Source organism: Syngnathus leptorhynchus, chromosome 2, assembly GCF_054491065.1.
Source record: "Syngnathus leptorhynchus isolate UIUO chromosome 2, UIUO_Slep, whole genome shotgun sequence".
Classification (NCBI taxonomy): domain Eukaryota; kingdom Metazoa; phylum Chordata; class Actinopteri; order Syngnathiformes; family Syngnathidae; genus Syngnathus; species Syngnathus leptorhynchus.
Window position 1 is genome coordinate 7,504,348 of NC_141196.1, and position 27,063 is coordinate 7,531,410.

Sequence of the window (27,063 nt, forward strand, 5' to 3'; positions counted from 1 at the left end):
TTTAAATAGCGCACATTCATCGCTAACGATTTCAATATATCAATGAAACCCCCAGAAAACCTTAAATCAGTTAGCATTCTGAAGGTCCGCTTCAGAAACAGTTTGTGCAGAGCAAAATAATGAATCACACACAAATCAGCTTATTCATATCAAGCTTAAAAAGCTTAACAAAAAACAATGACTATGTGAGGGACTATGACAAGGGGTCGTCTGAAGCAAAAGAAATGAAAATATTTTGCGTTTGCTATTGCGTTCATTTCAACCCTATACAGGAATGCATCAGTATTTATTACAATCATGTGTCCTGAACTCGTTTCTACTTTGAATTGAAGAGGATGGCGGGAATTTTGGAGACTAACCTATGCATGCGTGTTCAATAGGGTTTAAGTCAGCTGACGGTCTTGGCCAGTCTAAAATCTTCAACATCATCCGACTGTGTGATTTAGTTTTAGGTCACATTATCTGGTTGCACGATGAAAGTTCTCAGTTTGGATGCTTCTTTTGTTTCTCATTGGCAGATGGACGACATGAGCATTTCCAGTCTAAATTTTCTTCAACATCATCCTCCTTTGTCACTTTGGTCATTATCTAGTTGCACGATGAAGGTTCTCAGTTTGGTTGCTTCTTTTGACAGTAGCATTTCCTGACTGACTGTCGGTGCAGAAATGTCAATGTGGTCAGACGACATCATCAAAGAAAACGTGTTGTCGTTTGGTTACCACTTGTAGAGGTAATTTAGCGCTTTAGTGACAAAGTGTTTTTACGATGCAAAATGAGACCAAAAGATGAACTCCGATGTCTTTGCCGGTTTAGTGTGCCCTCTCATTTCCTGTCAACAGTTCCCTTGAACACTGCTCTATGTTGTTGGTCAAAGGCCCACCACCGCAGGCCAAAGACACACAATGTGAAAGGAAGAAGTTTATGTCACAGTATTTGTACATCCTTCTGAACATCGAAGAGAGTTACAGGTGGGAAGGTAAAAGAAGCTTCCATTTTTCGATGATCCACAACCGCTTACAGCAGCAGTGTAACTCGGTGCTAACGCAAAATGCAGTTCAGGTTCCACACACATTTTTTGCTTGTTTTTTCAACTCGCTGTGAATGGAAAGACGAATGGCTGTTGGTGTGTGCCCCGTGTTTGTTTGGAGAACAGTTACAGTCTTGCACAGGGTCAGCTTGAACGGATGTAAAAAAATGTGATTTCATATAGATCCAATTTTGAGAATCAGCCTGAACACATCTGATTTTTTTTGTGCTTTTACATACAGTTGCTTTGAAATTTTGCAGCACCTTTGGTTGGATCCTGGTATGCTTAATAGATATATACAAATAATAAATAGTTTTTACATTGATACAAAATACATTTGTGTACAATTTGTGGAGGATCCTGAGATGATTAATAAATAAATGCAAATAATAGAAATATTATGAATAATTTTCAGATTTATAAAAATCAAATATCCTCCCATGATGACATACATGGATGATGAAGTGTCCCGTTTTTTCCTAATGCGCTGATGATTTTTTTTCTCATAAAATATGAATACAATAATAGTACTTATTCTCAGACATTTTATTCTCGTTACATTATACTTTTCAGTTCAAGATTCAACTTACAAACTCTCAGCTGCATGTAATGACAATAGAAACACATTATTTTTGAAATAACAAATGAGTCAGCAGTATTATTGCTACTTCGCATTTAGCTAGTGAGCTAGCTTTTAGTATGTACGTCAGTAAATCAATGGTGACTTAACATATTCACTTTTTTTTTTTAAATGATGAAAATCGATTGTCATGAATCACTGGAATCTTTAAAATGAATGTGGTACTTCAGAAAAATAGCTTGAGTCCATTTCTCACATCTTCCAAATCTTATCACATTTGCAATCTCACTACCATTGTAATACAATGTTCTTGTCCTTGATGAAGCAATTTTTATTTTTTTAAATCACTGCAATCATTCTATTTTGATTGATGGAGGTTGTACAGTGTTAGTTTAGTCCCAACATGACAAACATGGTTCCTTGCGCTGTAAATTTCTGCAGTACTTTTGAAATGTAAAAATTCTCAATACAAACTTTGACGGAGGTTATACAGTATTAGTTTAGTCCCAATATCCCAAATATGGTTCCTTGTGCTGTAAACGTCTGAAGTACTTTTGAAATGTGAAAGATCTTAATACAAACTTTAAATTAATTTGATCTCTTAGGTTCTGCGGAGGCAGACGTCCGTATACGTGCTAAAATCCTCATTTTTTCTTGCTCCCGTTTGTCTGGCTTTGCCACTTTTCCTGGCGACGATGGTCGGTGCGGAATAAACCAAAGTGTCCTCGGTTCTCTGAGAAAACAAGTCAGACGTGTCACAAGAAAAAGGTGGAAAGGGAGCAAACGTGTGGAGAGGCTTTCGACTGACCTGTTGCACACCACTACACGTTTCTTCACGAGTTTGCCGACAAGCTAAACATTGAAGAGAGAAAGTCTTTCAAGTAGTCATTCTTAAACAGGACTCACAAGCCAGAGCTTTGCGGGTTCCATGACATAACTTGCACTAAACTATGTGGTGTTCTTTTAAAAAGTCCAAACTTACGTGTGTGTGTCTATATACATATATCTGTATAGACACGTATACATCTCAATGTAGATATATATAGATATAAACATATACTATATGTTTAGGCATGGCTCAATTTTTGTCCACATCACAGGTGATGAGGGGAACCGCTTTAACATGCAGGACAGTGGCCTTCGGGGGCCCGAGTTTGACACTTTGAGTCAAAATGATGCAAAACAGCTTTTGCATTTGGAGACTTCATGTGCACGTTCTCTTACCTTTGCAGTAAAAACAGCCTTTTGTCTTGGTCTTGCATATGAGGAAGGCTGATATGATCCAGCTTAAGGCCAAAGTAGAACCCAAGACAAAGATGACAGACCTTTGTATATCATATTTGCTGCCATCTGGATCATGATCTGGATTAAAAACAAAAACCCCCAGCAAAAATTACAATTCAAGCAATTTTCACTATTGAAACTTCACACTTGGCACTAGTGAAGATGACATACCATTAATGATGACCTTTGTTGCTTTTGCCATAAAAATGTGCCCACATGTGACCACAGCACAAGAGTACGTTCCGGCGTCGACGTTGTTTGGGAAAGTGTGAACGCATTTCTGTATGGGGCCATTTGCAACTTTTTCACATTTGTCATGAGCGTAAATGAAGTTGGGATTTGAATCTTCTGGTCCAGCTCTGAGCCAATAAACGTTGTGTCCACCCGCACACATTTTATTAACAGAGCGAGAGACGAACGAGCACTGCGATCGGCTCTCGTTGAACTGCAAGTCATGAGTGACATCAGTGACGACGGTCTCTGCTTCTAGAACGTCTGAAATGCAAGTTGACCTTTTAGTCTTTCATGTCGATTATCAAAGAACTACCCAAATTATTTAAATGATAGTGTCTAATTATTCTCAAAGCAAAATCACCTTACCTTTAACCTGTAGAAATACTCCATTCAAAAATGTCGATTGATGACCCCATGTTGTCCATTTGAAACAGTAGTAGAGCGCCGTGTCGCTTTTTTGCACCCGACTAATTTGCAGAACAAACTTCTCTGGCTCTTGCTTGACTGTGATACGTCCAGTTTCGCGGCTTGTATAATCAAAGTTTGGCATCTGACCTAAGATTTCTGGAAAGCTTCCAGACGCAAGTCGAATCCAAACAAGTTCAGTCCCAAATTCAGACGGGTTGCGGGGACATTCCAGAGAGACACTGTGTCGAACCTTTTTGGTTTCTGTTTTGAAGATAGGCTGACCCGTGTTTCCTGCACAGAACAAAACACAGAGTATGGGTGATGAACATGACGCCGTTGCCTTTGAGGTTGGACTTGCCTCCAAACGGGATCAGCAGGAGCAGCAGATGAAGCGTCGTCCGCATCTTGTTGTTCCATCAAGTGCAGCAGTTCCTCCAGAGAGCTTCAAATATTTGACTTGAAACATAGAACACTAAAGGGGAGGGGACAATTTGACAGACATCGCATTGGCCGTTTCAGGTGTCAACCCAACCTGGCTCCTCTCAGTGAACGTTCTTCTGTACAATACTTGATATCTAGTTGCTGCATCACGTTTTAGACTTTGACGCTTTGAATAACGCACGATTTCAATGTATCAATAAATCAACTTGGAGCAAAACCCCAAAATAGAGAAAACCTTAAATTAGTGTGGCATTGTGAAGATCTGCTTCATCAACAGAGTTTGTGCAAAGAGAAATAATTGATCACACGCAAATCAGCTTCTTTGTATCAAGTTTTAAAAGCTTACCGAAAAACAAAGACTATGTGACGGACAATGACAAAGGCACAATACAAAAATGTGTCATGTGACAAAAAAGAAATGAAAATATTTGTTGTTTGCTATAGAGTTCACTTTAACCACAAACACGCATGCATCAGTATTTATAACAATTATCTGTCCTGAACTATTTTTTGCTTTGGATTGAAGAGGACGGCGGCCATGTTGGAGACTACCCTATCCATGCTCAATAGGGTTTAAGTCAGCTGCCGGTCTTGGCCAGTCTAAATTTTCTTCAACATCATCCTCCTTTGTCACTTTGTTTTAGGTCATTATCTAGTTGCACGATGAAGGTTCTCAGTTTGTTTGCTTCTTTTTTTTCTCAGTGGCAGATGGATGACAGTAGCATTTCCTGACTGACTGCCGGTGCAGAAATGTGGTCAGACGACATCAGCAAAGAGAACGTGCTGTCGTTTGGTTCCCACTTGTAGAGGTAATTCAGCCCTTTAGTGGGATGCTTAATAAATATATGCAAATAATAGTTTTTTCATTGATACAAAATACATTGTGAACAATTTGTGTAGGATCCTGGGGTGCTTAATAAATATATGCAAAAAATAGAAATATTATAAATTGTTTTTACATTCATACAAAATAAAATACCCCCCAATGATGACATACATGGATGATTAAACGTCCTGTTGTTTTCCTAACACGCTGATGAATTTTTTTTTCATAAAATATGAATACAGTTATAGTCTTTTTTCCCAGAAATTTTATTCATGTTGCATTCTATTTTTCAGTGCAAGATTCAACTAAGAATTTTTCAGCTTCAAGTAATGACAATAGAAACATATTTTTGTCAGCAGTACTGTTGCTAATTCGCATTTAGCTAATGAGCTAGCTTTTAGCACGTATGGTGCAAGTCATGAGCGAAGCCTTGGTCTGTGCTGCATCTAGCGTATTGCTTTCCACCATGCTGAAAACCACAGTTGAGTTGAGGCGGGCATTTTCTTCCCTCTGTGGGGAAACGACATCCAATGAATAAAAAAAAACAAAACACAACTTATTTAAGGAATACATACATTTAACGTCGGAGGGCCTTGAAAATCACATGGGTTCTTGCTTTGCTTTGAAAAAGAGGCTGTAAATAGTAATAAAAAGAGATCATTAGAGTGCAGTATGAAAAAGGGGGCGGGGCATCAGTGACAGACATTACCCATATTCTCAACCACTATGCTGCAACAAGTTGCGGGAATGGATCAAATTTTACTTACCTGGTAAAATAAGATTTTCCTTCATCTGTCCCATACAGGAAAATTCCAGAGTACACAGGTTTGAATTTTCTCATAGTCAGACAAACAGAATGTAAACATTCGCAAGGAGCTTCTGTTGATCACAACTCACACCCAAACGCTCACACGCCAACTACTCCTATTGTCACTCACGGTCTTTTAGGCAATACCAGGTACGCCTGCGTGTACCTTTTGGGACATTTGTGTATGACGGTGTGACATGAGCTCTCCAAAGTCAAACACTTTCTTAGATTTAATGAGGGTTAGAAAACACGGCCTTACATTACCTGTGTTGTTTTTCACGATGACATTGATCAGTAAGGCGATGACCAGCAGACTTAAGGCCACGATGGAAGACAAAACCAGAATAATTTCTTTGTGTGAACCATCAAATGGCATCACGCTTTCTAAAGAAATGAAAGGAGACACGCCTGTGAATGGCCTGGCTAAATAATATCACAAGTCAGTCGGTCGGTCAGTCAGTCTCAGTCAAGCAATTTTCACTATTGAAACTTCACACTTGGCACTAGTGAAGATGACATACCTTTAATGATGACCTTTGTTGCCTCTGCCATAAAAATGTGCCCACATGTGACCACAGCACAAGAGTACGTTCCGGCGTCGACGTTGTTTGGGAAAGTGTGAACGCATTTCTGTATGGGGCCATTTGCAACTTTTTCACATTTGTCATGAGCGTAAATGAAGTTGGGATTTGAATCTTCTGGTCCAGCTCTGAGCCAATAAACGTTGTGTCCACCCGCAAACGTTTTATTAACAGAGCGAGAGACGAACGAGCACTGCGATCGGCTCTCGTTGAACTGCAAGTCATGAGTGACAGCAGTGACGACGGTCTCTGCTTCTGGAACGTCTGAAATGCAAGTTGACCTTTTAGTCTTTCATGTCGATTATCAAAGAACTACCCAAATTATTTAAATGATAGTGTCTAATTATTCTCAAAGCAAAATCACCTTACCTTTAACCTGTAGAAATACTCCATTCAAAAATGTCGATTGATGAGCCCATGTTTTCCATTTGAAACAGTAGTAGAGCGCCGTGTCGCTTTTTTGCACCCGACTAATTTGCAGAACAAACTTCTCTGGCTCTTGCTTGACTGTGATACGTCCAGTTTCGCGGCTTGTATAATCAAAGCTTGGCATCTGACCTAAGATTTCTGGAAAGCTTCCAGACGCAAGTCGAATCCAAACAAGTTCAGCCCCAAAGTCAGACCCGTTGCGGGCACATTCCAGAGAGACACTCTGTCCAACCTTTTTGGTTTCTGTTGTGGAGATGGGCTGACCCGTGTTTCCTGCACAGAACAAAACACAGAGTAAGAGTGATGAACATGACTCCATTGCCTTTGAGCTTGGACTTGCCTCCAAACGGGATCAGCAGGAGCAGCAGATGAAGCGTCGTCCGCATCTTGTTGTTCCAGCAAGTGCAGCAGTTCCTCCAGAGAGCTTCAAATATTTGACTTGAAACATAGAACACCAAAGGGGAGGGGACAATTTCACAGACATCGCATTGGCCGTTTCAGGTGTCAACCCAACCTGGCTCCTCTCAGTGAACGCTCTTCTGTACAATACTTGATATCTAGTTTCTGCGTCACGTTTGAGACTCTGACACTTTAAATAGCGGACAATCATTGCCAATGATTTCAATGTGAAATCAACTTGGAGCAAAACGCCAAAATTGGGAAAAGCCTTATATCACTCTGGCATTCTGAAGGTCTGCTTCAGAAACAAAGCAAAATAATTAATCATACACAAATCAGCTTCTTCATATCAAGTTTCAAAAGCTTAACGGAAAGACTATGTGAGGGACTTTGGCAAAGGGTTGTCTGAAGCAAAAGAAATGAATATTTTGCGTTTGCCATCGCGTTCACTTGAACCCCAAACACAAATGCATCAGTATTTATTACAATCATGTGTCCTGAACTCGTTTCTACTTTGGATTGAAGAGGATGGCAGCCATTTTGGAGACGAACCAACACGTGCGTGCTCAATAGGGTTTAAGTCAGCTGACGGTCTTGGCCAGTCTAAAATCTTCAACTTCATCCTCCTTTGTAATTTTGTTTGAAGTCATTATCTTGTTCTACGATGAAGGTTCTCAGTTTGGATGCTTCTTTTGTTTCTCAGTGGCAGATGGATGACATGAGCATTTCCTGACTGACTGTCAGTGCAGAAGTGCCAATGTGGTCAGACGACATCATCAAAGAGAACATGTTGTCGTTTGGTTTCCACTTGTACAGGTAATCTAGCGCTTTAGTGACAAAGTGGTTTTACAATGCAAAATGAGACCAAAAGATCATTTCTGGTGTCTTGCCAGTTTAGTCTGCCCTCACATTTCCTGTCAACAGGAAGGAAAATATGGTTCCTTGTGCTATAAATTTCTGAAGTACTTTTGAAATGTGAAAGATCTTAATACAAGTTCCTTTGAGCACTGCTCTGCGTTGTTGGTCAAAAGCCCACCGCAGGCCAAAGACACACTGTGTGAAAGCCAGAAGTTTATGCTGTGCACGTTAAACTCACAGTATTTGTACATCCTTCTTTCTGAACATCAAAGACAGTAATGGGCGGGAAGGTAAAAGAAGCTTCTATTTTTCCATGATCCACAACCGCTTACATTAGCAGTGTATCAGTGCCAACGCAAAATGTGTGCTCTGTGTTTGTCTGGAGAACAGTTAGGGGTGTATCCCGCCTCTTGTTCAGGGTCAGCTTGAATGGATGTAAAAAAATGTGATTTCATATGGATCCAATTTTGAGAATCAGCCTGAACACATCTGACTGTTTTGTGCTTTTACATACAGTTGCAATGAATTTCTACAGCACCTTTGGCAGGATCCTGGGATGCTTAATAAATATATGCAAATAATAAAAAGTTTTTACATTGATAGAAAATACATTTGTGTACAATTTGTGTAGGATCCTGGTATAATTAATAAATATATGCAAATAGAAATATAAATAATTTTCACATTTATAAAAATCAAATATCCCCCCATGATGACATACATGGATGATGAAGTGTCCCGTTTTTTCCTAATGCGCTGATGATGATTTTTTTCTCAGAAAATATGAATTCAATAATAGTACTTATTTTCAGACATTTTATTCTTATTACATTATACTTTTCAGTTCAAGATTCAAATTACAAACTCTCAGCTGCAAGTAATGACAATAGAATCACATTATTTTTGAAATAACAAATGAGTCAGCAGTATTATTGCTACTTCGCATTTAGCTAGTGAGCTAGCTTTTAGTACGTACGTCAGTAAATCAATGGTGACTTAACATATTCACTTTTTTTTTTTTTAAATGATGAAAATCGATTGTCATGAATCACTGGAATCTTTAAAATGAATGTGGTACTTCAGAAAAATAGCTTGAGTCCATTTCTCACATCTTCCAAATCTTATCACATTTGTAATCTCACTACCATTGTAATACAATTTTCTTGTCCTTGATGAAGCAATTTGTTTTTTGTTTTCTTTAAATCACTGCAATCATTCTATTTTGATTGATGGAGGTTGTACAGTGTTAGTTTAGTCCCAACATGCCAAATATGGTTCCTTGCGCTGTAAATTTCTGCAGTACTTTTGAAATGTAAAAATTCTTAATGCAAACTTTGACGGAGGTTGTACAGTGTTAGTATAGTCGTGCTATTAACGTCTGAAGTACATTTGAAATGTGAAAGATCTTAATACAAACTTTAAATTAATTTGATCTCGTTAGGTTCCGCGGCGGCAGACGTCCGTATACGTGCAAAAATCCTCATTTTTTCTCACTCTCGGTTGGATGGCTTTGCCACTTTTCCTCGTGACGATGGTCGGCGCGGAATAAACCAAAGTGTCCTCGGTTCTCTGAGAAAACAAGTCAGACGTGTCACAAGAAAAAGGTGGAAAGGGAGCAAATGTGCGGGTAACCTTTCGACTGACCTGATGCGGAACACTGCACGTTTCTTCACGAGTTTGCCGACAAGCTGAACATTGAAGAGAGAAAGTCTTTCAAGTAGTCATTCTTAAACAGGACTCACAAGCCAGAGCTTTTTGGGTTCCATGACACAACTTGCAATAAACTATGTGGTGTTCTTTTAAAAAGTCCAAACTTACATGTGTGTGTCTATATACATATATCTGTATAGACACGTATACATCTCAATGTAGATATATATAGATATAAACATATACTATATGTTTAGGCATGGCTCAATTTTTGTCCACATCACAGGTGATGAGGGGAACCGCTTTAACATGCAGGACAGTGGCTTTCGAGGGCCAGAGTTTGACACTTTGAGCCAAAATGATCCGAAACAGCTTTTGCATTTGGAGACTTCATGTGCACGTTCTTTTACCTTTGCAGTAAAAACAGCCTTTTGTCTTGGTCTTGCATATGAGGAAGGCTGATATGATCCAGCTTAAGGCCAAAGCAGAACCCAAGACAAAGATGAAAGACCTTTGTATATCACATTTGCTGCCATCTGGATCATGATCTGGATTAAAAACAAAAAACCCCAGCAAAAATTACAATTCAAGCAATTTTCACTATTGAAACTTCACACTTGGCACTAGTGAAGATGACATACCATTAATGATGACCTTTGTTGCTTTTGCCATAAAAATGTGCCCACATGTGACCACAGCACAAGAGTACGTTCCGGCGTCGACGTTGTTTGGGAAAGGGTGAAGGCATTCCTGCATTGAGCCATTAGCAACTTTTTCACATTTGTCATGAGCGTAAATTAAGATGGGATTTGAATCTTCTGGTCCAGCTCTGAGCCAATAAACGTTGTGTCCACCCGCACACATTTTATTAACAGAGCGAGAGACAAACGAGCACTGCGATCGGCTCTCATCATGAATGACAGCAGTGACGGCCGTCTCTGCTTCTGCGACGTCTGAAATGCAAATTGACCTTTTAGTCTTTCATGTTGATTATCGAAGAACTGCCCAAATTTATTTAAATGATAGTGTCTAATTATTCTCAAAGCAAAATCACCTTACCTTTAACCTGTAGAAATACTCCATTCAAAAATGTCGATTTATGAGCCCATGTTGTCCATTTGAAACAATAGTAGAGCGCCGTGTCGCTTTTTTGCACCCGACTAATTTGCAGAACAAACTTCCCTGGCTCTTGCTTGACTGTGATACGTCCAGTTTCGGGTTTTGCATTATCAAAGGATGACATCTGATCGAAGATTTCTGGAAAGCTTCCAGACGCAAATTGAATCCAAATAAGAACAGCCTCATCTTCAGACGGGTTAAGGGGACATTCCAGAGAGACACTCTGTCCAACCTTTTTGGTTTCTGTTGTGAAGATGGGCTGACCCGTGTTTCCTGCACAGAACAAAACACAGAGTATGGGTGATGAACATGACGCCGTTGCCTTTGAGGTTGGACTTGCCTCCAAACGGGATCAGCAGGAGCAGCAGATGAAGCATCGTCCGCATCTTGTTCTTCCAGCAAGTGCAGCAGTTCCTCCAGAGAGCTTCAAATGTTTGACTTGAAACGTAGAACACCACAGGGGAGGGGACAATTTGACAGACATCGCATTGGCCGTTTCAGGTGTCAACCCAACCCGACTCCTCTCAGTGAACGTTCTTCTGTACAATACTTGATATCTAGTTGCTGCATCACGTTTTAGACTTTGACGCTTTGAATAATGCACGATTTCAATGTATCAATAAATCAACTTGGAGCAAAACCCCAAAATAGAGAAAACCTTAAATTAGTGTGGCATTGTGAAGATCTGCTTCATCAACAGAGTTTGTGCAAAGAGAAATAATTGATCACACGCAAATCAGCTTCTTTGTATCAAGTTTTAAAAGCTTACCGAAAAACAAAGACTATGTGACGGACAATGACAAAGGCACAATACAAAAATGTGTCATGTGACAAAAAAGAAATGAAAATATTTGTTGTTTGCTATAGAGTTCACTTTAACCACAAACACGCATGCATCAGTATTTATAACAATTATCTGTCCTGAACTATTTTTTGCTTTGGATTGAAGAGGACGGCGGCCATGTTGGAGACTACCCTATCCATGCTCAATAGGGTTTAAGTCAGCTGCCGGTCTTGGCCAGTCTAAATTTTCTTCAACATCATCCTCCTTTGTCACTTTGTTTTAGGTCATTATCTAGTTGCACGATGAAGGTTCTCAGTTTGTTTGCTTCTTTTTTTTCTCAGTGGCAGATGGATGACAGTAGCATTTCCTGACTGACTGCCGGTGCAGAAATGTCAATGTGGTCAGACAACATCAGCAAAGAGAACGTGCTGTCGTTTGGTTCCCACTTGTAGAGGTAATTCAGCCCTTTAGTGTCAAAGTGTTCCTGCGATGCAAAATGAGACCAAAAGATCATTTCTGGTGTCTTGCCAGTTTAGTCTGCCCTCACATTTCCTGTCAACAGTTCCCTTCAACACTGCTCTGAGTTGTCGATTTCATATGGATCAAATTTTGAGAATCAGCCGGAACACATCTAATTTTTTTTTCTACTTTTACATACAGTTGCAATGAATTTTTACAGAACCTTTGGTAGGATCCTGGGATGCTTAATAAATATATGCAAATAATAGTTTTTTCATTGATACAAAATACATTGTGAACAATTTGTGTAGGATCCTGGGGTGCTTAATAAATATATGCAAAAAATAGAAATATTATAAATAGTTTTTACATTCATACAAAATAAAATATCCCCCAATGATGACATACATGGATGATGGATGAACAACGTCCTGTTGTTTTCCTAACACGCTGATGAAAATTTTTTTTTTCATAAAATATGAATACAGTAATAGTCTTTTTTCCCAGAAATTTTATTCATGTTGCATTCTATTTTTCAGTGCAAGATTCAACTAAGAATTTTTCAGCTTCAAGTAATGACAATAGAAACATATTTTTGTCAGCAGTACTGTTGCTAATTCGCATTTAGCTAATGAGCTAGCTTTTAGCACGTACGATGCAAGTCATGAGCGAAGCCTTGGTCTGTGCTGCATCTAGCGTATTGCTTTCCACCATGCTGAAAACCACAGTTGAGTTGAGGCGGGCATTTTCTTCCCTCTGTGAGGAAACGACATCCAATGAATAAATAAAAAAAACCCACAACTTATTTAAGGAATACATACATTTAACGTCGGAGGGCCTTGAAAATCACAAGGGTTCTTGCTTTGCTTTGAAATAGAGGCTGTAAATAGTAATAAAAAGAGATCATTAGAGTGCAGTATGAAAAAGGGGGCGGGGCATCAGTGACAGACATTACCCATATTCTCAACCACTATGCTGCAACAAGTTGCGGGAATGGATCAAATTTTACTTACCTGGTAAAATAAGATTTTCCTTTATTTGTCCCATACAGGAAAATTCCAGAGTACACAGGTTTGAATTTTCTCATAGTCAGACAAACAGAATGTAAACATTCGCAAGGAGCTTCTGTTGATCACAACTCACACCCAAACGCTCACACGCCAACTACTCCTATTGTCACTCACGGTCTTTTAGGCAATACCAGGTACGCCTGCGTGTACCTTTTGGGACATTTGTGTATGACGGTGTGACATGAGCTCTCCAAAGTCAAACACTTTCTTAGATTTAATGAGGGTTAGAAAACACGGCCTTACATTACCTGTGTTGTTTTTCACGATGACATTGATCAGTAAGGCGATGACCAGCAGACTTAAGGCCACGATGGAAGACAAAACCAGAATAATTTCTTTGTGTGAACCATCAAATGGCATCACGCTTTCTAAAGAAATGAAAGGAGACACGCCTGTGAATGGCCTGGCTAAATAATATCACAAGTCAGTCGGTCGGTCAGTCAGTCTCAGTCAAGCAATTTTCACTATTGAAACTTCACACTTGGCACTAGTGAAGATGACATACCTTTAATGATGACCTTTGTTGCTTTTGCCATAAAAATGTGCCCACATGTGACCACAGCACAAGAGTATGTTCCGGCGTCGACGTTGTTTGGGAAAGTGTGAACGCATTTCTGTATGGAGCCGTTTGCAACTTTTTCACATTTGTCATGAGCGTAAATGAAGTTGGGATTTGAATCTTCTGGTCCAGCTCTGAGCCAATAAACGTTGTGTCCATCCGCACACGTTTTATTAACAGAGCGAGAGACGAACGAGCACTGCGATCGGCTCTCATCATGACTGACAGCAGTGACGGCCGTCTTTGCTTCTGCTATGTCTGAAATGCAAATTGACCTTTTAGTCTTTCATGTCGATTATCAAAGAACTACCCAAATTATTTAAATGATAGTGTCTAATTATTCTCAAAGCAAAATCGCCTTACCTTTCACCTGTAGAAATACTCCATTCAAAAATTCCATTTTTTGAAACCGTGATGCCCATTTCAAACAGTAGTAGAGCGCCGTGTCGCTTTTTTGCACCCGACTAATTTGCAGAACAAACTTCCCTGGCTTTTGCTTGACTGTGATATGTCCAGTTTCGCGGCTTGTATAATCAAAGCTTGGCATCTGACCTAAGATTTCTGGAAAGCTTCCAGACGCAAGTCGAATCCAAGCAAGAACAGCATGAATTTCAGAAGGGTTGCGGGGACATTCCAGATAGACACTCTCTCCAACCTTTTTGGTCTCTGTTGTGAAGATGGGCTGACCCGTGTTTCCTGCACAGAACAAAACACAGCGTAAGAGTGATGAACATGACGCCGTTGCCTTTGAGCTTGGACTTGCCTCCAAACGGGATCAGCAGGAGCAGCAGATGAAGCGTCGTCCGCATCTTGTTGACAGTTTGACAGCACAATAAAATGCAGCAGTTCCTCCAGAGAGCTTCAAATATTTGACTTGAAACATAGAACACCAAAGGGGAGGGGACAATTTGACAGACATCGCATTGGCCGTTTCAGGTGTCAACCCAACCTGGCTCCTCTCAGTGAACGTTCTTCTGTACAAGACTTGGTATCTAGTTGCTGCGTCACGTTTGAGACTCTGACACTTTAAATAACGCATGATTTCAATGTATCAATCAATCAACTTGGAGCAAAACCCCAAAATAGAGAAAACCTTAAATTAGTGTGGCATTGTGAAGATCTGCTTCATCAACAGAGTTTGTGCAAAGAGAAATAATTGATCACACGCAAATCAGCTTCTTAAAAGCTTACCGAAAAACAAAGACTATGTGACGGACAATGACAAAGGCACAGTACAAAAATGTGTCATGTGACACAAAAGAAATGAAAATATTTGGTGTTTGCTATAGAGTTCACTTTAACCACAAACACGCATGCATCAGTATTTATAACAATTATCTGTCCTGAACTCTTTTTTGCTTTGGATTGAAGAGGACGGCGGCCATGTTGGAGACTACCCTATCCATGCTCAATAGGGTTTAAGTCAGCTGCCGGTCTTGGCCAGTCTACATTTTCTTCAACATCATCCTTCTTTGTCACTTTGGTTTAGGTCATTATTTAGTTGCACAATGAAGGTTGTCAGTTTGGTTGCTTCTTTTGTTTCTCAGTGGCAGATGGATGACAGTAGCATTTCCTGACTGACTGCCGGTGCAGAAATGTGGTCAGACGACATCAGCAAAGAGAACGTGCTGTCGTTTGGTTCCCACTTGTAGAGGTAATTCAGCCCTTTAGTGGGATGCTTAATAAATATATGCAAATAATAGTTTTTTCATTGATACAAAATACATTGTGAACAATTTGTGTAGGATCCTGGGGTGCTTAATAAATATATGCAAAAAATAGAAATATTATAAATTGTTTTTACATTCATACAAAATAAAATACCCCCCAATGATGACATACATGGATGATTAAACGTCCTGTTGTTTTCCTAACACGCTGATGAATTTTTTTTCATAAAATATGAATACAGTTATAGTCTTTTTTCCCAGAAATTTTATTCATGTTGCATTCTATTTTTCAGTGCAAGATTCAACTAAGAATTTTTCAGCTTCAAGTAATGACAATAGAAACATATTTTTGTCAGCAGTATTGTTGCTAATTCGCATTTAGCTAGTGAGCTAGCTTTTAGCACGTACGGTGCAAGTCATGAGCGAAGCCTTGGTCTGTGCTGCATCTAGCGTATTGCTTTCCACCACACTGAAAAGCACAGTTGAGTTGAGGCGGGCATTTTCTTCCCTCTGTGGGGAAACGACATCCAATGAATAAAAAAAACAAAAACACAACTTATTTAAGGAATACATACATTTAACGTCGGAGGGCCTTGAAAATCACATGGGTTCTTGCTTTGCGTTGAAAAAGAGGCTGTAAATAGTAATAAAAAGAGATCATTAGAGTGCAGTATGAAAAAGGGGGCGGGGCATCAGTGACAGACATTACCCATAATCTCAACCACTATGCTGCAACAAGTTGCAGGAATGGATCAAATTTTACTTACCTGGTAAAATAAGATTGTCCTTTATTTGTCCCTTACAGGAAAATTCCAGAGTACACAGGTTTGAATTTTCTCATAGTCAGACAAACAGATTGTGAACATTCGCAAGGAGCTTCTGTTGACCACAACTCACACCCAAACGCTCACACGCAGACTACTCCTATTGTCACTCACGGTCTTTTAGGCAATACCAGGTACGCCTGCGTGTACCTTTTGGGACATTTGTGTATGACGGTGTGACATGAGCTCTCCAAAGTCAAACACTTTCTTAGATTTAATAAGGGTTAGAAAACACAGCCTTACATTACCTGTGTTGTTTTTCACGATGACATTGATCAGTAAGGCGATGACCAGCAGACTTAAGGCCACGATGGAAGACAAAACCAGAATAATTTTTTTTTGTGAACCATCAAAGGGCATCACGCTTTCTAAAGAAATGAAAGGAGACACACCTGTGAATGGCCTGGCTAAATAATATCACAACTGAATCAATCAATCAATCAATCAATCAATCAATCAATCAATCAATCAATCAATCAATCCCATCCATCCATCCATCCATCCATCCATCCATCCATCCATCCATCCATCCATCCATCCATCCATCCATCCAAATTTAGTTTCATCCTGAAATTTCACCCATATTAAGAAGTTACCATGCAAGTCCAGTTTTGTTCCTTTTGCAAACATGAGGCTTCCACAAGCCTCAAGAGCGCAGTAGTAGGTGGCGCCATCCGACTCACTGACATTGATGAAAATCTTATAGATGCATCGTTTGGGACTCAACCCGTCGCATTCTTCATTGGTCTTTCCATCGGCATGGACGAGACCAGAAAGGGATCCAGCTCTCAGCCAGTGCACGGTGTGCCGACCCAAACACCTGTCGTTTTTCTGGTCAAAGAGCACCGAGCACAGGAGGTGGACAGGATCTCCTTGGTGCAGTGGAGATAACTGTGCTGGCCACTGACTGAGAGTGTAGTTTGATGACATGGCACCTGTGGAATCATGAATGTTTATCTACAATCGATGCTGCACAGTTTTTTTTTTTATTGTAGTCATGGCCTAGGAGTGCTTTTCAAACACAAATCGTCATTATGACATTATGATCGTGACAGTGTATGTTAGTGATAGACTACGGTGCACAGAGAAGCTAGTAATTAAACAAAGGTACAAATTGTTAAACAAATAGCATAATTAGCCAAACAATTGTCATTTCTAACTCATCACAGTTGCAATATCAATGCTTATGTCCTGACTTTTTTTTCCTGTTTTCTAAAATAGGCTAACGGAATCTAAAATTTGGTCATAGCTAGCTGCTGCAGCTTCACTACTTTTCTTAGTGTTGCTTTTAATGCACGAGTAATAAGCCAAGGTTTTGACCCTTTTGAGCCTGAACCAGACCAGACTTTATTTTTTTTTAGCAAATATTCACATTTGTCATGCAACACTGCAGGAGCAAGGCCATCGCACAATTTCCTCCAATATATTATTTTTTATGAAAATCAAATTTTGGATATAGTGGTATCATTGTAGAAATGCAAACAGATTGCTCAAGCAGTAACAATAGCACTGGTGCTGACAGACTTTGTAAAGTGCCGAGGTACTTTTGCCAAAAGCCCAACAACAGTCAAGAAACAATTGACTTACGTCTTTGTTGAAAGAGTGTGAGAATCATGCACAAAACAATCCTTGCATTCATTTTTCTGCGTGGAGAGACGAGGCCATGATGAGTGTATCAACGTGCCGCCGACTGCCTTTGGCCGACTGTTTCCTGTAAGCTCGTTTTTGTGTAAAGTCGACAACATTTTTAGGTCAGTTTGAATGGAAAGTCAAAGCCAACTTCTGAGTACACTGGAAGGTTTCCTTTTTTTTTTTTCAATCCCTTTATAAGGTCAACTACCACAGTAGTTTGCACTTTTAAGGTCAATTTCATTCCTGCATAAAAACATATCATGTCCATATAATTGTGTCAGTAACACCTGACACGATTTTACCGTCCAAATGTTTCCCATTTTTAAAATCTTATTTCCAAGGGGTCGCTTATAAAATATTCTGCATTCGTCATAGTAGGTAATTGGTGTTGACAGCATGTGGTGTCCCACTGACATAAAAGTCACAATTATTTTGTGTGCATCTGCTCATTGTAAACAAATTGACCAAATTGCGTGACAACTGGAGACATTGTTGTCAGTGGAATGTAGAAAAACAAATATAAATTAGGATGTCTATTTAAATTTTTTGCTTTATGCAACTCACAAACAGGGCACAAGAGGGCGCCAAAGTTAATAAAGTGATCAGTGTTTGCTGACCAGGAAGATCCGTTGCATCGCAAAGGGAATGAGATCTATGTCAGGGAGGAGCAAGTCAGGGAGGAAGTTTCATTGCACGTGTGTTCATGCTCAATTTACAGAGAATTAATTTCAAGGTAAAATGCCCGAGAAATATATATATTTTTAAGGCTCATTTTGTAAGAGCAGGAAATGAAAATGGTTTTTAAACTAGTTTCGTGTACTATATTTGCAGGTTAAACCACAGTATTAATATAAGCAACCGAAGACATTTTTATGAATTGCCGTAACATTGTCATATGGGGAAATAAAACCACACAAAATGGTGGTAATGAATTCAAGGACTAAGACAGAAAAAGTCAATATAGTTTCAATGGTAGTTTAATTTTAACATTCAACATCTGCATCATCAATCACTTTTGTGTTTTCAACCTGGAGAACATTGCAGTGTTTGGATTGAAATGATTTTGTCTTCTGCCTTCACATTGATGAGCTAATAAACCAAGGCGGGTGGGGTGGGGGGGGGGGGGGGGGGTGGGGGGGGGGGGGGCGTGTACACAAGAAGCAGAAGGGGTGGGCGCAAGCAAAACATAAAAAGCTTGAATTATTCCGCAAAGTGGGGGCGAGGGCATGAAAAGTAGGAAAAAGCTAAATTGCAAATGCAAATTACAAGCTTGGTGGACACATTGGTAAATGTTGTAAACAGAGTACATTAAAGTAGAATACAGTAGTGCTTTGGGTTGCAATATTCTGGATATTTTCAAAATTGCAACATTTTTATGGGCCCCACATCGAGCCTCTTCTGGCATATGCACTATGGCCACCAGGAAGCAATGTACTACAGACATACAAGGAAATTTTGAGAAGCTGCAATAACAGTCATGTTAGTCCTTTTTGTTATATTGTCTAAAATGTATTGTTAGGCAGTTGGACAGTCGGGTGTTTGATTTAATTATGCAACATGTAATTTTATTTCAAAGTAAAATTAAAAAATGTTCTTGAGTGAAAGAATTGAAAGCTTGTTCAAGTAAACATTTGGTTGTATTGGTTTAATACCATAGATTTAATCTTAAAGAATAGCCAAAAATCAAAATTTCAGAAACTTCCCATGGAAATATACTGAAAACGTTTCCGTTGTAAGTATTGAGTGTTTACCTCTTCGTGCCTTGCTATGGTTTTAACAGTTACATGAGGTGTTTCTGAATGTATCACACATGAACAACAGGAAGCGGCTTTTTTTAGTGATGGCGCAGTTTCCTTTTCTGCACCATGTTGCTGTTGGACAATGACTGAGTTGCATAGTTTAGTTCATTAATCACTTTCTGGCCACGTTTCTTTCGAGACATCTGTGAAAATCAAGGTGCCACTTGATTTTCTTACACCCTTGTTACAGCCATCCAACATTGGGTCGAAGCAGCGTTATGAATTCTGGACACATCAACTTTTGTCTTCAAACTTTGGCACAATGGTGGCATTTTAAAGCAGCAATGTAATATCTGAGCTTCAAAGAACTGAGCATTAAAAGCGCCATTAACATTTGGTGCACTGGCTCAAGAAAAGAGAATTTCTCGTTGTCATGGTGACTCCAGAACAACTTTCTTTTTTTATTGTGTACCAGCCCAGTAAATTTTAAATGTCATGTTAGTATTGGCACCGGTGCCAATGTTCTTGTTCTTTTTGTATTACAGCCCTTTTCAATATTTAACAATTATTATATAACCTGTAAATGTAGGTTATATAATAATTTTAGTTTTAAGGCATTTGTTGGCATTTGTTGAGCGGTTCGCTATATATGTTTGTTATCTTACCAAATGGGATATTGCTCAAATATTATGAGCCCATCTTGTGGATAAAACTGTTCAAGGTCAACAATTAGAAATGTTAAACCTTTGCAATCAGAAATCACTAAGAGATAAAGAAAAAGTCGTCTTGTTTGCATTTTCAAATAGTCTAAATGAAGCACCATGTAGCCTCCCTCAGGTCATTGGTGCTACAATTGGGTACTCAAACTCACAATTACTTCATAAAGTTTCATTTCTAAAGTTATACATCACATTGACATCCGACAAATATGTATATTATTTGAAAATGATTAGTATTAAAAGCCTACTTGGCCATTTTTTAAGATGAAACGTGTGGGCTAACTCTCAAAAAAAGAAATCAGTTCAAATCTTCAAAAGTGTGTATGCTGCTGGTGAGGCTTTGCGTTCAGCCAATGAGAGGCCTGAAGGAAGTCACTTATGAGAAAGGCACGTACATTAAGACTAAGGATGCTTAATTGAGGATTTTTGACTGTATAAATTTGCATCATGAGGTGTTTTTTGGTGTGTGTGTGTGTGTGTGTGGGGGGGGGGGGGGGGGGCTTTTTTTCTGACCTTGTTTCTTTTTGGGGATCTTTTAATTCTCTGATGTTTTATTCCCATTGAGCATTTCCCACCACTTCCCTAGATGATGGAAAAGTTTCCAAGGTGAAGATGTCCATCCCACCCCTCAATTAGACACATATGGTTTCCCTTTTTTGACCAAAAAAAGAGTAAGTGAACTTTCTCCACAACATGAAATTATCCAAAAATCATGCAAAAAAAACATTAAATATACAATTAATTGGATTAAGGTATAATTTCTATATAGATTTATACATACATATAATTTTCTATATTCTTTTGTAAAGAATGTTAATCTACTTCATGGTGTAGCTTTTTGTTCTTACAAGGTACAAAATAATATCATCCTATGTAACACGTTGTATAATCAACATATTTAAAAAAAACACCTCATCAGTCCTTACCTCATAGAAGAAGAAAATTTATCATAAAAATAAGTACTATGCTTTTTTTTCCCTTCTTCTCACTTGTATCTTACAATATAGTTCTCTCTGCACATACACACTCACTCACACAAGCACTCTACAAACATACGCACAAACGTACACACAAGCACACACCCACACACACACACACACACACACACGTGTCCCCATTGTGGTTTCTCCTGCAGCAAACTGGCAGCCATCGAACGGGATGTGTAAACAAAATGTAAATTGTGTTAATGGCGTTGCCAAATTCACAAGACGTGTAGGTGGGAGGGATTGAGAAAGTCATTACAGCGGGCACCTGGCGCAGCCGCACTCCAGGGCCGTCTCCATATCTTCGGAGTACGAGGTGCCGTCTGTGCAGCGGAACACAACCTTCCTCCTGCGGGTCTTGCTGACGCCACAGCAGACGCCGGGCGGCGCTATGGTCTGGCACGACCGGGGACAATCCATGCGCGGGATCTTGCTGGTGGACGTGCACGTCCGCATGGCTTGGTGCCGCTTCAGCTGCTCTCGCACCATCTCGCCTTGACATGTCAACTCTGGAGCAAAAGGACATACGTGATTATTTGGAGACCTTCGAAGGAAGGAGGGAGGGGCATTCATCAATTAATAATCGATTCATGATTGGATCAGACTGCAAAATGGTCGGTGGTTCTCCATCACCATTTAGACACATTGAGGCTCACCGGTATCACAGGTGGGTCCGGCATAGCCAGGCAGACAGTTGCATACGGGCTCCCCTCCCTCAGACACCCTGCATTCGCCGTGGCCGCAGCGCTGCCCCCTGCAGGCCATAGGCTCCTGCTGCTGCTCGCAGAACTGGCCCTGGTAGCCCTCGCTGCATTTGCAGATGGAGGACGCCCCCTTGGGCACACATAAACCGTGAACACATCTGGGGGAGAGAGAATTGGGAAAATCGAGTTGTAAAAGAAGGCAACATATTTGAGGCTGACTAATTAAAATGTTGTTTTTGCCCCATTTGCCCTTAATTACAACCATTTGTAAACGTGGTTGGTTGTGGTCGACAAATTTCATGTTGTATGTGGACAAGGCAAACTCGATTTGAAAACAAATCTGTGACCTAGCGGATCGGTCTCACGGTGCAAAAATGGATGATGAATTGATGGATGGATCATATATTGTTTGGTGCCCACCTAGTGCCTTGACAGGGATTTGGCACTGTGGCTTGCTCGCACAAAGTCCCGCTGCGTCCGGGCGGGCACTGACAAGTGACGCCCATTTCTCCGCCCTCTCTGCACGTTCCCTGCGCACACACGCTGCACGAATGACAGCCCACCAGGACGCCATCGCTCTGTGGGCAGGAGAAGATATACTGAAAGTATATATAATAACATCAGTAAGGCCGGCCATCAGGTTTTCACTGGGGATGCGGGTACTACTTCAAAATTTGTACAATGAAGCAGGATATAGAAAAAAACAATACCTTGCCCTCGACCGGTCGCCCTCCTGTAGCTCTATAGCTCAGGTCCTGCGCTTCCCCGTTGATTTGGACATTATGAATGCAACCGTTGAAGAACTGAGGCGAGCGCTCCGGACTGGGCCGAAACCCAGTGGCCAGGACCTGGTAGGGTACGCCTGGACCACAGGAAGACACGAGGAAACTTTTTAAGGATGCAGGAATGTCCTCAGCACATCTTCAGAAGTGTGCATTTGTGCACATGTGGCAAAGAGCCATACAGATATGTGCGCCGGTGTACCTCCAATGTAAAGCTGCGTGTCGTGGTCGACGGAGGGTTGACGCGCCAGCTTGCCTAGGCTCTTGGGGGCGCCGTTGTCCACTACCAGGCTGAGCGAATGGTTCTGAATCAACAGCTCCACAGTGTGGAAAAGCCCGTCGTTGACAGACTCCACACTGTAACACATGCGTGGAAGAAAGAGGAGGCAACTTCAGTATGGTTTCAATTATGACAAATTAGAGCTGAGAGAGGAGGAAATTGCCAGACAGAAAAACATACGCTAAACATTTTCAGGTCAAGCGTTTACTCTTTTGTTTTCTATGTGAATCCACCAATAAGAGGAAAAAAAAACAAAGCAAGAAAAGACTGATGGACATCAAAATTAGTTACAGTGAACCCAGGTAGGGCTTGGATCTCTGCCCAAATGGTGATAATGAATGCTCATGATATTGATTATATATTCCACAAGATGGCGGCAAAGCACATTTTAATAACGGACAAGGGTACGGTCTGACGAAACAAAGCTCCTCTCTGCCAAACAAAACCAAAGCAAGCCTAAGAAATATTTGATAGTAAACCCGTTTGGCCTGTTGTGCTGCTCTTTTGAAATGATCCATATTGGTCTCATTTATTATACCACAAAAGCCTGGCATGTATTTTAACAGGGGTGTGTAGACTTTTCTATCCAATGTAACTTACTAAGCATAATTGCGGAGGCAAAGTCATAAAAAGACCCCCTAGTGATTTTTAATGCTAAGCATGGACAATGTTTAGCCAAACTTCAAACTCTCAGGTCAACCCTAACGATTTTGAATGATGTACGTTAAAGTCAATGACCTTTTCCACCCGTCTGTGTGAACAGTTGAGGTTTCCCCCCGCTAAGTGGTTTTAGCTGGAGGGGTGACAGCCAGCCAGAGAGACAGTGGTTTGGCACAGCTAAGAGGAAGACAAGGGGCCGGGGACTGTTGAAAGAATATGAGGGGTGGGTAGAAACCGGGGCCTCGGTTTTACATCGAAAAAAAAAAGATAAGGACATAAATGACACTTTCGTTGTTAGATAAGTAGTACAGGAGCTTCACTTCAACTTTGACTGACAAAGGTTTAGAGTATAGAATGGTCAGATTAGGAAGACTAACAACCACGCTAACTTCACTGAAGACTAATTGGAAAGGGAATGCATGTTTTGTCTTTCTGCGCCTTTGAATGAATGGATACAACATGTGAGTGTAAAATATTAAGAGGAGAATTTCAATTAGCTCAGAGGAAGAAACAACCATTGTACAAAAAAACACCACCAAACAATGCCTTAAGACTGGCATTGTCGGCTAAACACTAACAAATATAATGGAAAAATGCAGTTGACATGCTAACATTAACATCGATATTTGCCATTTGAGCAACAAATATTTGTGCAACTAACTACAGTGATTTAAACATGGCCTGCAATCATATTTTACCTTATAAGATGATAGAAAATGCTATTAACATTGCAATTTGAGGTTTTAGAACCCTGAAACAACTTTTGTGCACCAAACACTGCCTCAAAAATAGCCTACTAGCTTAATGCAATCATATCATGGAAAATGCCACTCTTAGCATTAATATTTGCAGTTTTAGAACCCTTGAGCAACGAGCATTTGTGCATGAACAATGGAACAAGATATGTTGACAGATAAAAAAAAAAAAAAATTGCTAAACTGTTTTAAAAATGCAATTTCCTGCCTTTAAGACTACAAATTCTGTGAACGCTTGCTTGTCTATATAGGTCCTGCGATTGGATGGCAACCAGTCCAAGGTGTCCCAGCCTCAAAGTCAGCTGTCAGTCATCCACCTTTTTGCTTGGTTTGGTTCACATTCGCATTAAATTACTTCATTCGCATCCAAACAAAGCCGGGGACTAAAAGGCTTGTGGCATGGAAGCAGCCGAATAAAGCGCATACCGGTCGGTGTCAGTGTTGGAAAAGTCAAACACACTACAAAGTCGGGCAAAAATAGTTCCGACACGCACTGTTATTCTTTTTTTCTCTCCTCCCAACACACCCATGTACACATCATCATCTCAGCCCGCGTTAACCGCAATACAAACACACGTTTAAACCCATTTTCCTCAATTTATCCTCATATATAAAGCGCAGATAATTGGTTCAAGGTGTTACTCGGATTATGGAGAAATTCATGCGTTACATCAACAATGGCAGATGACTTCCTGCTTTTGAGAAAGAAAGGAAAAAAAAAGTTTAACATCAACTGAGTTGTGCATTTTGCTGGTTTGCTGAGAGCCAAAGCAGATGTTCAACATGGTTTCTATTAGCCGCTGTGTAATTTAATAACAAACCCATCCAGGCACAGTGATGGCCTCATAGACCTCTCTCGTCTCTTCATCTTCTACTTGCTTTCGATTTTCCATTTTTATCAATCAGAATTGATGTACTCATCTTTCCAATTCAATTAGTTTGAAAGTAAATGTATTTTTTTGGTCCTCATCTTTCTAATCCAATTACGCCGAAAGTAAATGTATTTTTTTTTTTTTGTCGTCCTTGTAATTCCATTTACAGCAGGCGGGCAAATTTGTTCTCAAGGGACACAGTTGATTTTGAAAAACTGAAAAATGATGGAAGTTTCTTTGTACAACTGTTTAAAAATATTCAGTTAAATGTACACTTTTCTGTTTTGATACTATTTAGGATAAATGAAATTGTATAAAATCCTGACAATATTTCAATGATGTATTACAATTTATTTAATACATCTAAAAATGAATGAATCAAATATTTCCTTTAATTGCTGCTATTTATACTTATTCGATATTTTTATAACATGTGTTTTTTTGTAATTTTTATTTACTTTGAAACAAATAACGTATTTACTAATATTTTCATTTGAATTACAATGAAGCAACCAAATAATACATTTGATTCATTACATAGATGAAAATTACCATTTTTAAAATGATGTTCTATTGACTATAATTTGTAAAAAAAAAAAAAAAGCTGAATTAATGCCACAATTACAATATTACAGAAGTCGTTCCAATTTGCTGCTTTTGAATCTCCTCGGGAGTTAAAATCAAAAAGCCACTGGGTGGCAGAAGAACGCAACTGACTGGACTTTTACAATGTAAATGCTGAACGTATGCCACGTATATCTTTATACCTCAGTTGTCTGTGTAAGTTAATTAAAAGCAGCTCCTTAAGACAATTTAGTCAAAACACACAGTGGGAAACACATGCACGTTTAATAAAAACACACAACTAGAGGTTAAAAAAAAAAAAGAAGCATCCTCTTAAAATCATAAACCAATTACACCCAGCCCAGATGTAATTACAAGTAATTGACTTTATCTCAAAGAGCCTCACAAAATATATGTTTGGATTCGCTCCACTTACACTGTTAAATCTAATTATGTGATGCTGTCATTCCCCTGGACTAGATTTGTTGATTATTTTGGAATAAATTGACGGTGTTCATGCGACGCTTGTTTGTACTGCCAGTACATACAAGCCAGTCATTGTGCGTCTGGGTGCGTGTGTGAGAGCAGCCCGAGCTGATTACAGTGACACGGAGCAGACATGCTAGGCCGTCCCGTATTACCGTGGTAACCTCCATTAGTTGTTGCCGAGACGGCACAGCTGCTTTGCTCTTCTATTCATTTTTTTCCCCCCTACTCCTCTCTTCTTCATTAAAGCAGGTTTCTTTGAAAAGTCGCACCAGCGGCCGTTGGAGGCAGCATTCCAAGAATGGGCCGAGACCTTTTTCCAAGCCCTCTCCTCAAAGGTTTTCTCCGTCTGAATATTTACATTGCATTTGAGACTTTTAAATTTTAAATTTAGAATGTTTGAGGAATGCCTGTGCCTTTGGGCCAAAATTTTGTTCAGATGGTTTGACCACATTGAAAAAAACAACATCATCCCTATGGAAATGAGTTTGTCATATTTTGCTTACACATTGCGTGCAAAGGTGCAAGCAGTGCCATTCAGAATATATCACATTCTTGAACACGAGGAATTATTTGAGGGAAAAGAAACCATTCAAGTTGTAGCACATACAGAGAACCGCTATTAGGTCAAAGTGATACTCAAACTAATACAAACTAAACCAAAGCAAAGCCTTTTCAAATAATAGAAATGAATACACACTCACTTTCTTTTAAAAACTAACTGCGTTGAAAAAATATTACAATAAAAAAATCCAAAACTATTTTAACCCTGGTCCCATTATTTTTTCCCCTCACCACTGTCTATCATTCTGTCTTAAAGTCTGCCCCCTTGTCCCTTCAACCTTCTGCTGCTGGCCGTTGAGTAACAGTACAGGTA

General features: G+C 39.7%; 6 protein-coding genes across 9 annotated transcripts in view; all 6 read right to left on the reverse strand.

Moving 5' to 3' along the window:
* Positions 1-1,503: 1,503 nt before the first annotated feature.
* On the reverse strand, positions 1,504-3,809 carry LOC147060536 (uncharacterized). The gene is made up of 5 exons (XM_085906077.1): positions 3,492-3,809; positions 3,063-3,386; positions 2,832-2,969; positions 2,416-2,459; positions 1,504-2,340 (listed from the first exon to the last, which is right to left on the reverse strand). The coding sequence occupies exons 1-5, from the start codon at positions 3,673-3,675 to the stop codon at positions 2,209-2,211; spliced, it is 822 nt and encodes a 273-aa protein (XP_085762203.1). The 5' UTR covers positions 3,676-3,809; the 3' UTR covers positions 1,504-2,208.
* A 1,233-nt stretch (positions 3,810-5,042) lies between these two features.
* LOC147060537 (uncharacterized) lies at positions 5,043-6,884 on the reverse strand. The gene is made up of 5 exons (XM_085906078.1): positions 6,559-6,884; positions 6,130-6,453; positions 5,873-5,992; positions 5,376-5,434; positions 5,043-5,310 (listed from the first exon to the last, which is right to left on the reverse strand). The coding sequence occupies exons 1-5, from the start codon at positions 6,740-6,742 to the stop codon at positions 5,191-5,193; spliced, it is 807 nt and encodes a 268-aa protein (XP_085762204.1). The 5' UTR covers positions 6,743-6,884; the 3' UTR covers positions 5,043-5,190.
* Positions 6,885-8,621: 1,737 nt separating this feature from the next.
* On the reverse strand, positions 8,622-10,903 carry LOC147060538 (uncharacterized). Its single transcript, XM_085905538.1, has 5 exons — positions 10,585-10,903; positions 10,167-10,478; positions 9,936-10,073; positions 9,520-9,563; positions 8,622-9,444 (listed from the first exon to the last, which is right to left on the reverse strand). Exons 1-5 carry the CDS (start codon positions 10,766-10,768, stop codon positions 9,313-9,315), a joined length of 810 nt encoding a protein of 269 aa, XP_085761664.1. The 5' UTR covers positions 10,769-10,903; the 3' UTR covers positions 8,622-9,312.
* A 1,468-nt stretch (positions 10,904-12,371) lies between these two features.
* Positions 12,372-14,669, reverse strand: LOC147060539 (uncharacterized). 2 transcript variants are annotated; one of them, XM_085904380.1, is made up of 6 exons: positions 14,280-14,669; positions 13,880-14,212; positions 13,463-13,774; positions 13,206-13,325; positions 12,709-12,767; positions 12,372-12,643 (listed from the first exon to the last, which is right to left on the reverse strand). In XM_085904380.1, the coding sequence occupies exons 1-6, from the start codon at positions 14,323-14,325 to the stop codon at positions 12,524-12,526; spliced, it is 990 nt and encodes a 329-aa protein (XP_085760506.1). In that variant the 5' UTR covers positions 14,326-14,669; the 3' UTR covers positions 12,372-12,523. The 2 variants fall into 2 exon arrangements, with proteins under 2 accessions (XP_085760506.1, XP_085760515.1); XM_085904389.1 differs by having other exon boundaries at positions 14,276-14,667.
* Positions 14,670-15,453: 784 nt separating this feature from the next.
* Positions 15,454-18,176, reverse strand: LOC147060540 (uncharacterized). The gene is made up of 5 exons (XM_085904403.1): positions 17,598-18,176; positions 16,607-16,945; positions 16,259-16,378; positions 15,762-15,820; positions 15,454-15,696 (listed from the first exon to the last, which is right to left on the reverse strand). Exons 1-5 carry the CDS (start codon positions 17,647-17,649, stop codon positions 15,577-15,579), a joined length of 690 nt encoding a protein of 229 aa, XP_085760529.1. The 5' UTR covers positions 17,650-18,176; the 3' UTR covers positions 15,454-15,576.
* Positions 18,177-18,603: 427 nt separating this feature from the next.
* Positions 18,604-27,063, reverse strand: part of slit3 (slit homolog 3 (Drosophila)) — a 168,571-nt gene continuing 160,111 nt past the window's right edge. For all 3 annotated transcript variants that reach the window (XM_085906615.1, XM_085906614.1, XM_085906613.1), the window contains 5 exons: positions 22,772-22,926; positions 22,498-22,649; positions 22,208-22,365; positions 21,740-21,945; positions 18,604-21,592 (listed from right to left, as the gene is read on the reverse strand). In XM_085906615.1, coding sequence (XP_085762741.1) covers positions 21,339-21,592; positions 21,740-21,945; positions 22,208-22,365; positions 22,498-22,649; positions 22,772-22,926 — 925 coding nt within the window. In that variant the 3' untranslated portion in view covers positions 18,604-21,338. The remainder of the gene's footprint in view (positions 21,593-21,739; positions 21,946-22,207; positions 22,366-22,497; positions 22,650-22,771; positions 22,927-27,063) is intronic.